The 17,461-nt window shown below is 38.3% G+C and overlaps 1 protein-coding gene across 1 annotated transcript in view; it reads right to left on the reverse strand.

Moving 5' to 3' along the window:
- Window positions 1–17,461, reverse strand: part of Dnah8 (dynein axonemal heavy chain 8) — a 275,799-nt gene that overhangs the window by 166,692 nt on the left and 91,646 nt on the right. Inside the window, exons 27-33 of the mRNA XM_076860182.1 lie at window positions 15,071–15,184; window positions 13,062–13,124; window positions 10,717–10,817; window positions 7,954–8,091; window positions 7,557–7,797; window positions 3,681–3,880; window positions 197–350 (exon numbers count right to left, since the gene is read on the reverse strand). Of these exons, the coding sequence (XP_076716297.1) occupies window positions 197–350; window positions 3,681–3,880; window positions 7,557–7,797; window positions 7,954–8,091; window positions 10,717–10,817; window positions 13,062–13,124; window positions 15,071–15,184 (1,011 nt within the window). The remainder of the gene's footprint in view (window positions 1–196; window positions 351–3,680; window positions 3,881–7,556; window positions 7,798–7,953; window positions 8,092–10,716; window positions 10,818–13,061; window positions 13,125–15,070; window positions 15,185–17,461) is intronic.

Genomic DNA, 17,461 nt, shown 5'->3' on the forward strand with positions numbered 1-17,461 from the left:
GCTGTTATAGTACTAAAGCAACCATGGACAATATGCAAATGAGTGGATGTGGCCGTGTTCCGATAAAACTTTATTTAAAGCAGCCAGAGTTTGCCAACCAGTAGCATGGGCAAAACTTAACCACACATCTTTCACAGAGACCTGCAGGTCACACATACCCAATTATTTTATCAGGCATTACAAAAGCCCTATTTACCTGAGGGAGCTGTTTGGCAATATCTCCACCTACAAAGACAGCTTCAAGGTAGACCCAAAGATTCTGCACCACTAGCCACTCTTCAATTATATCTGAGGAAGTGGACAATTTATACACCCAATTCTGTATGGTTTTTTTAAATGGGGTATTATATCTAAAAGGCAAGAATGGAAAAATGTTATGTTTCAAGGAAGATTAGTAAATAGTGTGACCTAACAAAGTTAATCACAGGAGAAACATTTCTTCGGGAATAAACATTTTGTCCTAAAAGGGCAGTCCCTCAGAAATATCATACAACTAAGGAAATCTTTGCTTTTTATTAATAAAGCTTATATAATTATAGTGATTTCACTTATTGTTCCCATGTGTCAGTCATAAAATAGAAAAATGGGGCAAGTCTTATGGCATGGAGGTCTGGCAGAGGAACTGTGCTGTTGGCTCCTGGGAGTAAAAGAATAACAAGGATAATGTGGTTTTCCCAGACTCTGTGAGCTAAGCCAAGTGGGGACTTCCTGTGAGAGCGACACATGACCCACTGTTTCTACTCTACTCTGCAGAAAGAGACCTTTACCCAGGGATTTTCCTTCTATGAATGGTCTTGAAGTCTTCGTCTAAGAGACAGATCGATCTATCTCTAATGCGACAAAACAAATCTAATCCTTAAGGATCAGGAGAGGACTAGGTATCACCAAGCTCATACAGAGAAAGATTACAGCAAAATTAGTGTCAAGCTTGAGGTCCCACCTCCACCCAAAAAACCGTCAGGAGCTGCCCTGGATGAACACACCTTTAAGTCCTGCCTGGGTCACTGAACTATTATTGAGGTCTGCAGAAACTTCAGCATTACCTCAGCTCAGATAACAAGGCGTGGCTCCAGGTGCAGGCATCACCCGTCACCCGCTGGGGTTGAGTACTGTCATCTGTTCCTTTGTAATCCTACCCCTTTACCCTTTTGGGGATAGAATGTTCCATGGAACCTCCCCTTGTGTGTCCCCTATATAAGAATAAAGAATTCCAGTGGCTTTCTCTCTTTCCACAGACCTTTAAGATCAGAGAGGCAACACAGATTTTGAAAAGGTACTGCTGTGTGTTTGCATGCTTTCTTTGTCATTTTCTTAAGTTAATGGAATAGACAGATTTTGTGAACCCAGCATTAGGTCACCAGCTAGGATAGATGGCAGTAACAGACCATGAATTCCACCAGGCACTACAATTCTGCAGTGCTAGCAATCCAGGAGAGCTATACCAAAACAGTCTGGGTCCTGTTTCCTGGTCATCAGTGTTGGCTGAAGAATGAGAAGCTACACATGAAAGCAATGTACCACATGAGGGGGCTTGGCTCTTAGAGACTTGCATTTTTATGGTGAAGAGTGGGGATATCTGTGTCGGTTCCCCTGTGGCTCGAATGAGGCCACCATTCATCATTAACAAGCTCAGAGGTACATGTGATCTGAAGCACAGACTTAGGAAATTTCAATGGGAATGTCAAGTCTTTGATCTGGGATTTCATGTGTGAAATGTGCGTGGACCAGATGGGTACGGAAGCCACCGAGCAGGAAGATCTGGTATCTGGGAACTCCCAGAGGCACCCCTGCTGGTGAGATGGCCGGATACATGTGAACTCCCACCCAGCACTGCCAAAAGGTCTGGTACAACACTGGGGATGGGTGTGACCCATTAAGAACCGAGAAGCCTACCTGCCCCCCACCTCTATCCTGTTTTTGCAAAGAACTTTCTATCAAATCCTTTTGATCTGTGCCGATACAAATAAACCAGACTTCCAGGCCCTTTTTCTTGTTAGAAGCTGCACGCCTCTTAAGCTTGGCCCATCACTGCCTGCTCCCCTAAAACATATTTCCTGTGTCTTGTGGTTATTACATAGTATTATTTTCTTAGCTTTTATTTCTCAGCCAGCCCATCCCTCTGGAGGGGAACCCTTTCCCTCACCCATGGGGGACGTGTGCAAGACTGAAGTGTTTACAAGAACACAAGGTACCCATAAAGCTGAGCTCAACAGAGAAACACAAGAAACAGAGTGGATGCCATGGAAGAACTGATGGGCAGCTACCAGGTAAGAATCCCAATTTTAGTTACAGCACGAGGCTAAGTTCAGTTTATGGCCATGGCAAGTAGTTTTGATGTGGAATCCAGTGTTTCCTGGGGAACAGCACTGATTCACTATGGCTTCTGAAACTACATCCAGGTAGCCCCAGAGGACAGCAGTGCCTCCTCTGAGGTCAGCTTGTGGTTAGTAATGGAACAGGACTTCCAGATTTCAGTAGGTGCTGCAAAGTTCTCTAGGAGGAGAATCTCCCAGAATGTGACGACTTTGTAGATATCCGGTACTCTTCCTAGTTTAACGCTGAGTTTACCAGGACCATAAATAGGTATGGTTATATCCAAGCAAATACAAAGTTTAAGGATTTACATCCTGAACTCCTTGGCCACAGACACAGCTCAGGACAATCTACGCCCTCTTCTTCAAGAGGTCACCATGCAGGAAGTCAGGATGGCAAAATCTGCAATGGGGAAGAGTTGCCCATGAAGTCCAGGAACCAATAAACATCTTAGGGTCACCTTGGCAAGGACTATTCAGATTCCCTGAGAGCAGAGGAGGCACTCTGGGATTTTGATCTCAATATATTCAAGCCAGAACTCCCTGGCCTAGGAGCTTTGTCAATTAATACATTATTCAAATACAAGGCTGCTCCTGGGGCCAGGCCACACAGGTGCCATTCATTAACCAGGAACCTGGAGAAGGGGTATGAGAATCCCCATGTTCCCTGGACGTTGTCTGTGTTAATGATGGGGCTGTGACATATTTCTTAGGTATGTTAGGATTTAAAAAACAGCCAGGAACTATGGTCCAGTCACGTAAGAGAATATAGGTTGCAAATTCCAAATCAAAGACTTGACATTCCCATTGAAATTTCCTAAGTCTGTGCTTGAGATCCCATGTACCTCTGAGCTTGTTAATGATGAATGGTGGCCTCATTTGAGCCACAGTGGAACCCACACAGATATCCCCACTTTTTACCATAAAAATGCAAGTCTCTAAGTGCCAAGCCCTCTTATGGGTACATTGCTTTCATGTGTGGCCAGCTTGCTTTTCCTGAGACGTTGGGCAAATGCTTGAACAGGGTTAGTCAAAGACAGCAATGACAAGAACTCAGAGGAACAAAAAAGAGACAATAAAACAAAGAGGACATCTCACTGAGGAGCCAAGATGTTCAGAGAACCTGCCAATGGGACAGGCATAATTATGATGGGGATCTGGAAAAAAATAGGTCAGGGCAGATGAGTACCATTAAAGAAAGGATGGGGATCATGATTTGGGGGTGAAATAGTTCTTAATGGAACAAGTGAGAGCTAGCACTGTAGGGCAGAAACTCATGTGGTGCCACAGTTGCAAACTTGGGGTTTACCTAATATTTTATAACCCTAAACACCAAATTAAAGTCTCTTCCCCAAACGATAAAATTACCTGTTGCTTAGTAAGGAGCCTAAGACCATTAAACTGTCCTCCATCAGAGTGATGATTTCTCCTGACTCGGTTCCTTTGAGCAGGAGCTCGCCCTTGCCCTTAAATGTTGCAAAACTCAGGTTCTGGTTGGTCCAGTTCTCAATCACCTGAGTCAACTTGGCCTCGATATCCTTTTCCTTACTGGCAGATATGCAAATATCCTGCAGAGAAAAATCAAAGAATACAGTATGACATTTCCAACCTCAAGTTAAATGCATCATAAAATCGTAGATTTTTGCTCAGAAAGGACTCAGAAGCCATCTAGTTCAGGAAGTCATTTTGCAAGTAAGAAAACCAAGCCTCTTGTGCTTCAGGCTCACACCAGAACATTATGACTCGACTACAAATTATTCTCTTGGACCACATATATAAGATAATGGAATATAAATCATTTTTTAAATTTAATTTAGTTTTATTAATTTTTTTGTGGTGCTAGGGATCAAACACAGAGCCTGTGCATGCTAGGCAAGCAGTCAATCCCTGAACGACCCCCAATCCTTGATCAAGTTTCTAACTGGAGTTTTTGACTAACAGGGAGATAGTCCCAGCTGGGAGGTCAGCTGGGAGAAACAAATGAGAATAGTGTGAGTCTATTTCAAGTAACATATAAATATTACCAATGTTCTTGCCTGTTTTAGCTTAAAAGATATCTCTATATTTTTTTTCTTATGGGTTTTCCTACTTACCTCAGAATCCTTGACATGAAAGTCTCACAAGGGAAAATAAAAGTGACATATTTTCCCCACCATCCCTCAACTCACTTCATACTTAGGATCACCAAACTACAGAGATGAAAAGGAATGTAAAGTGTAAGATGTTGCCACCAATACGCACGACACAATTTAGCGTGTCGTAAATGCCATGAGTGCCATCAACCACGTGAGCTCTAAGGAGACAGAACTGACTTGGGCACTGCCAAAGAGGAAAGACTTCTCACTGAGAAGCAGGCACCGCTCCTGTAGAGGGTGGCTCGGTAGAGGAGGACATCCTAGTGGAGTGGAAAGAGACTTCCTGTAGAGGCAGGAAATCCTGCAGCAGCAGGAACCCAGGTGGGCTGGTGGGAGGGCGCGTGGCAGAGCAGCAGGGTGCCTCTGAGCAGACAGTCCCCAGAGTCTGTCTGGGGTACCAAGAGTTCATACCTAATCCCTATAATTACTAAATAAATTTTCAAACACCAGCCTATGACTGGCTACATCTTTTTTTTTTTTTAAATTGGGTTTATTTCATGATTTATTTATTTTTATTTTTTTTTTTAAAGAGAGAGAGGTAGAGAGAGAGAATTTTAATATTTATTTTTTAGTTTTCGGCGGACACAACATCTTTGTTTGTATGTGGTGCTGAGGATCGAACCCGGGCCGCACGCATGCCAGGCGATTGCACTACTGCTTGAGCCACATCCCCAACCATGGCTACATCTTTAAATACAAAGCCTCCTCATAAAATGAGATGTCACCAAGATTTTTTTCAACTGTTTCCTTCAATAGTATCTTAGTAATATTTACAAATAGGGCAAAAATGCATTGAAAACAAAACTTTTGGTGTACATACACAGCTTAAAAAAAAAAGGCAGGGAAAGGCAGAAAATCCAAATCCATATATATGGGAGATTTATGGTCATGTGGTATATTTCCTCATCTCTAAAAGGCTTAGAATGATGGATAAAATATAAAAAGAGAAAACAGAAAACAAACAAAGCCAGGCTTTAAAACACAAGTGAGAAGTGGACAAGATAATGCAAACCCGCAGGCAGAGCGGAAGCTCAGACCTGCGGGCTGTGTTCAGAGGGGGCAGGCCTCTGGTGGCTCTGGGATATATGGAGACTAAAAGCATAGATGGAGAGAAGAAACCAGGGCTAGATCCCTCCCTCTGTGGAAGGAGCCTGGAAACACTGCCTCCAGCTGCCATCTGGTCATCCAGATTAGATGATGCTGTGTACAGAGGGACGCAGTGACAGGGACCCAGCCGGACAACCAGGACCTGAAACAGGTCAGCTGATGCCTAGATCCATCCCTGCATAGCACAGTGGGGGATAAATTGCTGTTACAACACCTGGTTCTAGATCCAGGGCTGAGGGAAGATGGGTAATGGAAGAGGAAACATGAGGCCACCAGCCAAGGCAAGTCAAAACACAGAACAGAAGAAAACAACTTTTAGCAAATCATGGAAGCCAAATTTTCTGAACTCCTGCCATTCAAAATGAACCCTCCCAATGAACAAAAATCACAAAGTATATTTTTAAAACAATCTAATGCTCAGAAAGATAGCCAACATAAAAAACAACCAGAACAAAAAAAAAAAAAAAAAAAAACTCAGTCCAGTTTCATGGAATAATCTGGAAACAATCTTTGTGCCTAAACTGGAGTTGTTGGAGGATGGGAGGTGTAGGTGAAATAATCATGACCATGAGATGATCCTGTTGAAGCAAGGGCATCTCTGCTTTTGTATAGTTTGAAATTTTCAACAATAAAAAAAAAATTCAAAATGTTTATGTTTAGGATGCACAAAGGAGATAAGTGAAGACATCTATAAAACTATACATTTGAAATTTATAAATCTGAGGATATATGTAGATTTAAGAATCTATAGAATTCAGAAAATTGAAAAAATGTAGAAAAAGAACATGTAGCTACCAAAAAGGGTCAGTAAAAAATCTTGGAAAGGAAGAAGGTAATAATTGATGAAATTTTAAAAACTTGGTAGACTTTTACAATTAACACCAAATTGGAAATTTAGAAAAAGAGCCCTGAGAAATTCAACAAGAATAAACAGATGTTTTTTTAAGTGGATGTGCAGTTAAGGAACAGGAGGACAGATTGAGAGGCTCCAAAATTAATGTATTTTGAATAATCATATTATTTCTTTGAGTGACAGGATTATTTTGTAAAAGCCAGGAATGCTCATGATCAGTCTGCATTTTAAAGGTGCATAATAGAAGACAAGCAGTAATCTCCCTAACAAACTGTCAATTCATAACAGAAAGAGAATCAGAACTCGTGTTGGCTTTTGTGCAGAATGTGCTCCTCGTCTTGTTCTAGCAGAGCATCCTAAAACCATTACCTGTCATAAGCATCCTAACCATCCTATACTCCAGAAATCTACATAATTAACTTTGCTACTAAAACTCTCCTCATAACTATTTTATTCTTACAAGTCCAAGAGTATACCTACAGTTTCAATAGTTCCAACTCATACACCTTTCTACGCTAACACTTTCAAACACTCACACTAGCTTTATGGACGTGACACATCTCAAAGCCTATTTTACTATCAAGTTTTCCACAGCAAGCATAACAAACATGTCTGATACAAGTTACTTTGATGGAGTACTTAACAGAAGCTCAAACCCTCTTGCTTCAAGAACTATAAGGGCCAAAGCTACTCAAGAATTCAAAAACCTCCATGAGCCAGATGCAGCAAGACAAATACCACATGTTCTCTCTCATGTCAAAGCTTAAAAAAAAAAAAAGAGTAGAACAGGTATTAATTACTACTGGCTATAGAGGGGAATAGGAGGACAATGGGTAACAGGTGCCAAAACACAGCTGGATAGGAGGAATAAGTTTCGTTCTACAGCACAACAGGGTGACTCTACTTCACAGCAACTCATTACATGTTTTCCAAAGAATCAGAAGAGGAGATGGAAATGCTAATTACCCTGATTTGATCATTACATATTGCAAACATGTACTGAAAGATCACACTGTGCCCCATAAATTCTTACAATGATTATGTATTAAACTAAATAAAAAATCAAATAAAATGTCTACTTGTACAATTTTCAGAAAAGAAAGCCATTCTTTAAGGACCATATTGGTAAGAACTTCTGTACTTATGTACCTCAATGTCATCCTTATTTTTGAGGAGTGGTGCTTCCATGATATTTCTGAGACAAAAAGAATCAGATTCCACATCAAATGGGGTTCCAGTTAACTCGGAGATCCGGTCCCAGTGCCTCAGTTTCATCGCCTTATTGGTCATCATTTCTAGCAGTGGACATGACTCACTGAAATCATCGATTCTTTTTTTCAGATCCAAATAAGCTTGCCAATCTTTAAGTCCTTTGGGAAGCTTACGACACCTTTCAGAAAGAAAGAGGAAAAAAACTTCATCATCTGTGCATTTCTTTGAGGAAGGTGTTATGTACACATAAGAAAGAAGTGAGTTTGGGAAATACCCATAGGAGACTAAGGAGATAAGCACAATAAAAAGACAAGCTAATTCAACCGGAGCTCACCTGTTTTGAAATTCCTGCAGCTCTGCATTGATTTTTTCAATATCTACATCTCCCCAAAGTATCTCATAATAACCACTAATACTGCTCATCACAGTATCATACAGTCCATATAGCTTCTGCAGTAAGTTGAGTTCTTTTCTGGGGAACAAAATAATTAAGTCATCATGGATTGGCAGAGTTCATACAATCAAAATTTCAAAATTATGTGCATAATGTCTCTTAGACAAGAAATGCATACAACTCTCTAGGCTTTCAGCTCAAAATTTTTGTTAAAGTTCTATATATAATGTCAAGTTTAAAGGCTGGGATGTAGTTCAGTGGTAGAGCTCTGGCCTAGCATGTCTTGCCTTGTATTGTAAATAAAAATAATAAAATAATAGGTCAAGTTTAAATGTTCAAAATAATACCATTATTTGATATTGACAAATGATTTGGTAATTTTGTAAAGGAAAAATTGGGATCCTTTTATAAATCTAAAACACACACTACAATCTTAATTATCTTATTTTTCCAATTCTTTTCATTTGCTTTTTTCTTAAACCTAAGAGTTAATTCATTATTACTCACTAGTTATTCCCAATTATGCTAAACATGACTAAAATAATAAGAATGATGAAATCTGTCAAATGATGATGCGATAGGGAATAAATCACTATCAAATCATTCTTCGAGTTTCTTGCCCTGTTTCTCAAAGTGCTACATCATCTTTCAAAAAAGCACAAAAACAGAACTCTGGAGACAACATTCTTGTAGTCTTTTGCTTGCTTAGCTTTTTCTTAATATGGCTAAGAATTCAGTTTCTCATTTTCTTCCTAAAGTATCAAACAGAAGAAATTTGAAAAAAGAATATGTTTCCAAAGCATTAAGGAAAAAAGGGGCAGAAAGCACACCTACACTCTAATTTTGAGCGTAAAATTAATTGCATAAGTGACATCTCAGACTATGAGTCTTCAGATGATGAGAACCCAGACAAGTTTTAGGAAATTCCATAATTTAGGACTGAACAACAGATTTCATCAGGGGCAAGGACCTCACCAGGCAACAAGAACTGGACCATCCCATTCTGTGAAGGAGATAAGTTTAACAGTGTTTTCTCATTATTGATGATGCTTGTGTAGTTTCATCTGATACATTTCATAAGTGGACAAGTGTTGAAGGTAGAAGCATATTCAAAGGAAATAGATGAAGTAGAAATGAAAATGTTCATTAAGTTGATCATTCAAATTTAAAAGTAAAGAAGTTTGTATTTATAGTGTAAAGAAGGAGACAGCCCTCACTTCAACAAAATTACAAGTTTTCAACAGTCTTGAGTTTGAACACTGCAAGTGTTAGAAAAATCAGAAGGAATGCTCAGCGAGAGATCCATGGGAGATGGATGTGAAAGCTGGAATCAGTGTTTACCGCTGGGTTTGCCCAGGCTCATGCATGACAGCTAGCTGTATTTAAATGATGGCCTCTGCTTTGTGTTTATCTTCAAACCAGGACATCACGGAGTACAAGTTTGGGTTCACTGTGCTTAAGATCTTATTAAATTCTCTACTAAAAGTGTCTTTTTATCATCCTGTTATTCTGACTTCTATATATTATTTATACAATTATTTTAAAATACCAAAATAAAAAGTGATCCACTGATCCAGACGGTTAAGTGGTGATGATTATTTTCTTGTTACGCTGAAGGTTAGCACATTGAACCTCACACTGAGGATGCCTAGAATCCCCTAGAGAAGGTGTAAATGCACAAATTTCCCAGGACCCAATCCCAGAGACCCCAGTTCAATAAGATCAGCCATCTGCAATTCTCATACAGTTGGTTAAGGGGTTAAATGTGAAGATCAACTGTTTTAGAAACAGAATGCAGACCATCTACTCTATACAGCTAACACATTTATCTTCAGAAAATTTCATGCCTATTTTATGGTGAAATTTTTATGCTATGACTAACATTAAGCTCTTTTCTAAAGTCAAGACTCTAATAAGTTAATAGCACTGCTTTAATGTCCCTTTTGAGGAAAAGTATACTTAAAGTTCTATTAAAAATATACTTGTTTACATCCTAGATCTATTGTTTAAAATCAACTAAGTTCTTCCACCACTGATTTCAATAAATTCTACGTCTCCATTGTGGGAAAGAGCACATTAGCTTAAGTGCAGTAAGAAGGGTAAAAGAGTTGAGAAAGGTTATTCCCGTAAATAAACTAAAGTTATTCAAAATTGCAATTCTTCTACACAATTACTTACATTGTTCACAACTAGTAAAAAAAAAAAAAGTAAAGAATAAACTAACTTTAGGCCATGCATGCCTAGAATTTCTGCATCTAGTTCTACTTCCTTACAGCTTCTTCTGTACATGAACACTGTGTGTCTAATAGGTCAAGAATTGTGGGGCCAAGCTGGGTGTGGTGGCATATGCCTATAATCCCAGCTGCTTGGGAATCTGAGGCAGGAGGATCTCGAGTTCAAGGCCAGCCTCAGCATCTCCTTGAGGTCATCAGCAACTTAGTGTCTCAAAAGAAAAAATGCAAAAAAGGATGGGATATGGCTCAGTGATTAAGCACCCCTGAGTTCAATCCCTAGTACCAAAAAAAAAAAAAAAAAAAAAAAAAAAACGAGAGTAAGGACAAGGAATATTTAGGAGTGTTCCAAGTCATGTTGTTCTCCACATGATAAAGGATTTGTCAGTGATGTGACTCTTCTAACAGGAAGTATTTAATTATTTAAATACTAAATGAAAGTATGTAAGACTTGAACATTTTCTAAACTTACCTGGTTTTGTGTAAAACCTCATAGTCAGTCACAGGCAATCCAAAAAGTTGTTCGCCTGATGAATACGTGACAAATTTCCTCCACAGATCATCAAAATTGGCCTATAACAAAGATTTCTAAATTTGTACTAAAATGTAATTAATTCAGATCCCATTAAAGTAAACTTTATCATAATTGAGCTAAAAGCTAGGTTGAGGTTTATTTAGTAGTGTCTAGGAAACAAGGATTGGTGAAGTAAAATTATACTTCACCAGGCTACAAGAGGAAAGTTGAGCATTTAGGAAAGTTAGCTTTCAAACATTCTAAAAGCATCCATTTTATAAATTTCTTTTTTTTAACAAATTAAGTGGTCTCCAGGAGATCTATATTTCAAGTTCTAATACAGTCACCTGAAAATCCATGATAAAGGCTAATGTACTAATTAAGACTGGTCACCTAAAAAAAAAATAATAAGACTGATGATCTCTTACTCCTGCAGGGTTAAAAATGAGTAAGGGATGCTTGGCTCAGGTAGAACATGCCTGTAATCCCAGCTACTCAAGAAACTGAGATAAGAGGATCACAAGTTCTAAGGCCAGCCTAGGCAACTTAGTGAAACCCAGTCTCAACCACAAAAAAAAAGAAAAAGAAAAAATGGAGGGGACGATGGAGATGTAGTTCAGTAGTAGAATATTCCTGAGTTCAATCCCCAGTACCATCAGGAAAAAGTAAAAAGCACTAGTATAATCCATTCAACCTGTTTTCTCTTCATGCAACAGTCTGTAAAACCAGAGAGTCAATTTTAACGCTATTTGAAATAATTCTAACAATTTAAATCAGCAAAGTCAATACTCATATTTCGATTTTTTTTTCTTCCGAATTTGAATTTGGTTATATATTTGGAATGTTAAACATTAACATTGTTCAAAGCATAAATGCAAACAGAAGTAATTCACGGGTTAACAGGATATGTGCATTTTACATAAATGGTACAGAATGGCACCCCCACCCCACTCCACCACTGCCCCCAACTTATCTGCAGTTTCCCTTTCCAGGTTTGTTACTGTGGTCAACATCTCCCTAACCCTCCCTGCTCACTGGTCCCTGCTCACTCCCAGTGTCTTCATTGATGAACTTTTGTACAAACTGCAAATTCTGCCTCACTGGCTTGTCCTCCTTCCGCAGTCTAACTCTAATTAGTCCTTCAAGATGTAGCTTAGATGTCTTCTCTTCCAAGAAGCCTTCTCTCTCTGCCCCAATATCCCCCACCTGAGCTAGGAGCCCCTTAGCTCTGGTTTCCATAACACAAATTCTATATAACTAGATTCTAATGTTCATCATATGGTTTGGGAATTAACTCTAGTTTACTATCTCTCTACAGATCTTAGCAGTTTAGAGGTAAGAACCATTTCTTCATCAAATTTCTATTGACAAACCCACACAGGAGCCAGTAAATTGCTAATGTTTTTCAAATTACTGAGACTGCAAGTGGGATGGGAATGTAAAGAGAACATAAAGGTGTTATTCAGTCACCATAGGAAACAGGAAAAAGGACAGAACAAAAAACAGAATTGGCCTGGCCCAGTAGTGCACACCTATAATCCCAGTGGCTTGGGAAGCAGAGGCAGGAGGATCTTGAGTTCAAAGCCAGTCTCAGCAACTTAGCAAGGCCCTAAGCAACTCAGCAAGACCCTGTCTCCAAATAAAACATAAAAAGGGCTGGGGATGCGGCTCAGTGGCTAAGCATCCCTGGATCCAATCCCTGGTACCAACAACAACAACAAAAAGAGAATTGCCTGATGCTCCAGACTGGCTAATTTACAGAAGAATCTATGAATTTGCAAAAAATTAGTCCAAATGAGCGTGTGATTTTTCTTGAGATGTGCTCAGCAATCTGAGTGCAGAAAAACAGAGTGATGGATTGGCCTGATCCAATGACTACCACGTTGTCTAGAGCAGAGAAGTTGAAAATGATGGTTATTAAAAGGAAGCCAGACAATGGCGTGAGGGGAACACGAGAAACCCACTTGCCAATCTTTAAAATCTTATGCTGATACATTTTATTATGCTATAATTTTATCAGTTAATTTATCAAATGAGATTCTTGGAAGTAGAATAAAATATTACGAAGTTCACATTCGGAGTCTCGTTCTCTAAAAATACAGAAAGAAATTCTGTGGAGAAGAGAGAGCCTCAAGGATCATAGAGAAGGGATGAATCACATTCTTCTGAAGATTATGGTACAATTAAAATCTGAATGTACTTTAAACATTAACTTTCCTATGAAAAGATAAAACATAAATTTCCCCCTACAATCATCTTTAAAAAGAACACTCTGTCAATGTAACAAATAAGTGTGGTTTTACCTGAAATATCTGTAGCCTGTTGCTGGCTTCTTGGGGTGGTATATTTGGAACCATGGGTCCTTCCTATGAGAAATAATATAATCTCCATTTTCATTCTTAATCAGACCATTGGTCTATTCACCAGATCTAGCTAGTCTTTTCTTTTAAATAAATAAGCATTATTTTTCATTTAAATGATCTAATTTTGTCCTGTACTTGAAATTTTTATTCACTTTTTTCCTAACAGCTTTATTGAGATATAATTCACATATTAAACCATTCACCCACTCACAAATTGTACAATTCAATGGTTTTAGTGTATTCAGAGTTGTGCAACCATGACCACTCTCAATTTCAGAACATTTCATTATTCCAGCTTCTATTCATTTTTAAAGGTCCTTCACACAGTTAATAAAAGATGTGGAAAACTGGAAACACATCCTGTATGAAGTGTGTACCACAAGAGCTCTGCTGAGTTTCATTTATGATGATAAATGATGATGTGTGGTTCATTAGAATAACTAACACAGTTATGTATATATGACTGTATGACCAATGTGATTCTAGAAATTATACCCATCTATGTATGATATATCAAAGTGAATAAATGCATTCTACTGTCATATATAACTAATTAAAACTATTTTTTCAAAAGAATAACTAGTGAGGAATCCTGAGAACAGCCCCTTGTACTAAATGTTCAGCCAAATATGGAAACTGAGACACATAGAGGTTGAATACGTGGAAGAAGTGGAAGGCACCTCTGGTGGCCAGGAACCAGTACACATTTGCAAAACAATCCCCCAAAAATAGTTTCCCCAAAAGGCAAAGAAATGAAACAACTACCTATGTAGTGACAGATTAAATAACAAAGAAGATTCTCTATGGGAAAATGAAGAGTACTGAGGATATCCATGTGGTCTGTACAATCATGAATGTTATAGAAATGCTAAATAATAAACCAATATAATAGTGTTTAAAAGGTAAACTGAGGCAAAAAAAATTTTAAAGTGTGTGTTTGTTTCATGAATCAGGCAATTCCAAACCAGAAGGGGCCCCACTATAGTTAAGGGAGGAGCTTTTCTAGAGTGAATATGGAATAATAGCAAGAAATTATCTGATTGGTTGTTTCCCTTAATCCACCTCCTGGAAATTCCCTATTTACATAATTATAAATTCATATTATAAATTTCTCATTGGTTCAGCTTAAGTTTTGCTTTTCTTTAATAGAGACATTTATAAGAAATAGTTCAGGTTGAGTTTCCCTTGGGTTTGCAAAGCAACCAAGGTTAAGGTCACCTATGATGCCCAACGGTTTTTGTGTGCTCAGAGATTCTTGTGACCTGGTCTCCATTTTAATATTCTTAACAATAGAATGGCAGGACAAATCAATGTTGACTAATCCAACTAAAACAGATTAAGTTTAGTGCATGTTATGTAAGTAACACCAAGGGTTTAAATCTTTTTTTTTTTTTTTTTTTTGCATTCAGATCCATTTGTGACCACTAAAAGAAGTGGAATAATTTAGGAAACTATATCCAACTTTGGATTCAACTTTAAGGAAGTCCACATTATTATTCAGAATACGAGATTGAGCAGTCTGTGGGACTGGCCAGGAATGACACTGATTTCTCATTTTCAGTGATCTTTCTGGTTTTATAAGAGTTAGTGACAATGCAAAGTGAGGTGGCATAATGCCCTGCGCACTGCAGTGTTTATAGTCTCTGACAGCCTTTCCACCTGGTATTAGATCTATCCAGAAACCTCCGAGAATTCCAGCCCTGACCAAGGGCAAAACCAGATTCCTTCCACAATCTCCATTGTGGTTTGCTGCTTGTAACTGTCGGATCTGCTTTCTTTCTCTGGAAAACATGCTTAAAGGAGAAACCACCCTCTTTTTCAGACCACATCAATATACAAATGTCACTGTTTAAATACAATGGACCTATTTCTCAGGGTTCATCCTGTTCATTTCAGACAAACATATCACAGAACATTTTAACACCCAGCACAGCTAATTTTTAAATTACCTGCTCATAAGATTCTGAAAAGTTTGCTACATCTTCACGAAATACTTCCACGGCCTCAAGTAGATTACTTTTAAAGTTTGGCTGCACTTGAACTAGTTCGTCTTGTACAGACACCTGGAACGAAAAAGAATATTTGACATGAGACTAAAAGTCACATCTTGAAAAGGAAAACTGCAATTCTATTCCAGCGAGTGTCTTTTCTCACAGGTGGCCTGTAGGAACAGGGATGTCTCTGTTCCCTTGTAATAAAATATATCAACAGCCCATGTGTGCTTACAGGAGATTCAAATTATTCTCATTTGTGATCCAAGAGGCTAAGTCATTTTTCTCTGAAATTGGTAACTGGAAAAAGCTCTCTGACCTAGCTCAGGCCATCGCTGTGGCCACGAAAAGGGTTACTATGACAGACCCAGTCTAGGTCACATGCTGGGATTAGCAATTTCTAGTAGGTTCACAAGGCTGCAGAGCTTGGAGCAATTTCCTCAAAGAAAGTGGTATTACTTTACATATAAAAAACATTACAAATATCCTTCACATTAACTCATTCAATCCTGGCAACAATCCTGGCAGTGAATTCTACCATGCTAATATTATATCCGTTTTTCAGGTGAGAAAACTGTGGCACAGAGAGGCTAAGTAGCTCTCCCAAGATCCCAGCACCATAAGAGGCAAGGTCAAGATTCAAAACCCAGTAGTGTAGCTCCTGGGCCCCTGTTCTTAACCACTCTCAAAATCAGCATTTATATATAGGTTGGAACATATACTACATTCAGTTTAATGATGAGTGTAGCACAGAACAGTGTATCTCTACTAAAGGATAGGCCAGGGGCTTTAACGCCAAGAGTCAAAAAGGTGGAAGAATCAACCAAGTGATCCCAGCAGCAGCAGACTGGTTTTCATTAAATCTCAGTGGGGAGTTCCCTGTTTCCTTTCTATGGCTCAGCAAGCATTTTTCAAAGCAAGCAATTAGTCAATACTGAATATGTATTTAAATAAATATGAGTATTTTATATGCATTACTTCAAGTGAGCCTTACAACCACATATAAAAAATATGAATATTCTAAATGACCACATGAAGAAATTGAATAACAAAGGTCATTAACTTGCATTAGATCATCCATTTGGTTGGTGGCACAGCTGCAATCACTATGACCCCAATTTCAGTTCTGTGTCCTTGCTACTATGTCTTGCTTCAATATCAGTGACAAAACTTTGCATAAATGAGAAATTTTACACCAGCATCCAATTTATTTGATATTCAATGAAACTTCTCAGCATAATTAAAAAATGCAGAGTTCACTTTAAATGTTTAACCAATGGTGTGTAAATTTTTACCAACCTCAGAAATGCTTACAGAAATTTATAGCTGTAAATGTCTATTTTAAAGAAAAAAAACAATTATCTCAAATCAGGAAACCTAATTATCCACCCTAAGGAACTAGACAATGAACATACTAAACCCAAAGCAAGCAGAAGGAAGAAACAATAAAAACTAGAGAACAAAGGAAGACCATAGAGAATTTTTTTTTAAGAGAGAGAAAAATCAACAAATCAAAGGTTCTTTTTGGAAAAGATCAACAAAACTATCAAATGTTTACCTAGACTAACCAAGAATAAAGGAAAGGAGACTCATATTACTAACATTAGCAATGAAAAAGGGGACATCATTATCAGTATTGTAGAAATTAAAAGGATTTTAAAGGCACAAGCAACAGAGTGAACAGGCAAAATAGGAAGTGAGAGGAAATATTTGCAAATCATCTCTTTTCGGCAGTTAATATCAAGAATATATAAAGAGCTCCTACAACTCAACAACAAAAAGACAAGCACCCTGATTTTAAAATGGGCGAAAGACTTGAATAGTCATTTCCCCAAAGACTATATATACATGGCCAATAAGCATATGAAAAAAATGTTCACTATCACTTATCATTAGGGAAATGCAAATCTAAACCAAAATGTGATATACCTCACCCATCAGGATGTCTCCTGTCAAGGAAATAGGAAATAATAAACATTGGTGAGAAATTAAAACCTTTACATTGCCAACACTGACAGTTCCTCAAAAATTAAAAATAGAATTACTATATGATCCAGCACTTCCACTTCTGGGTGTGTATCCCAAAGAACTGAAAGCAAGGTCTCAAAGACATACCCAGGTGTTCACAGCAGTGCTATTCACAATAGCCAAAAGGAGGAAGCAAGTCCAGTCTCCTTTATCGGATAAACAAAATGTGATATATATGCATGAAATGGGTTATTCAGCCTTAAAAGGAAAGACATTCTGACACCTGCTACAACAGACAAATGTTAAGGGCAGGGTGCCAAGTGAAGTAAACCTTTCACAAAAAGACAAATATTATAATTTCACTTCTGTGGGGTAGACAGG

The sequence above is a fragment of the Callospermophilus lateralis genome, chromosome 6 (genome assembly GCF_048772815.1).
Source record: "Callospermophilus lateralis isolate mCalLat2 chromosome 6, mCalLat2.hap1, whole genome shotgun sequence".
Lineage (NCBI taxonomy): Eukaryota > Metazoa > Chordata > Mammalia > Rodentia > Sciuridae > Callospermophilus > Callospermophilus lateralis.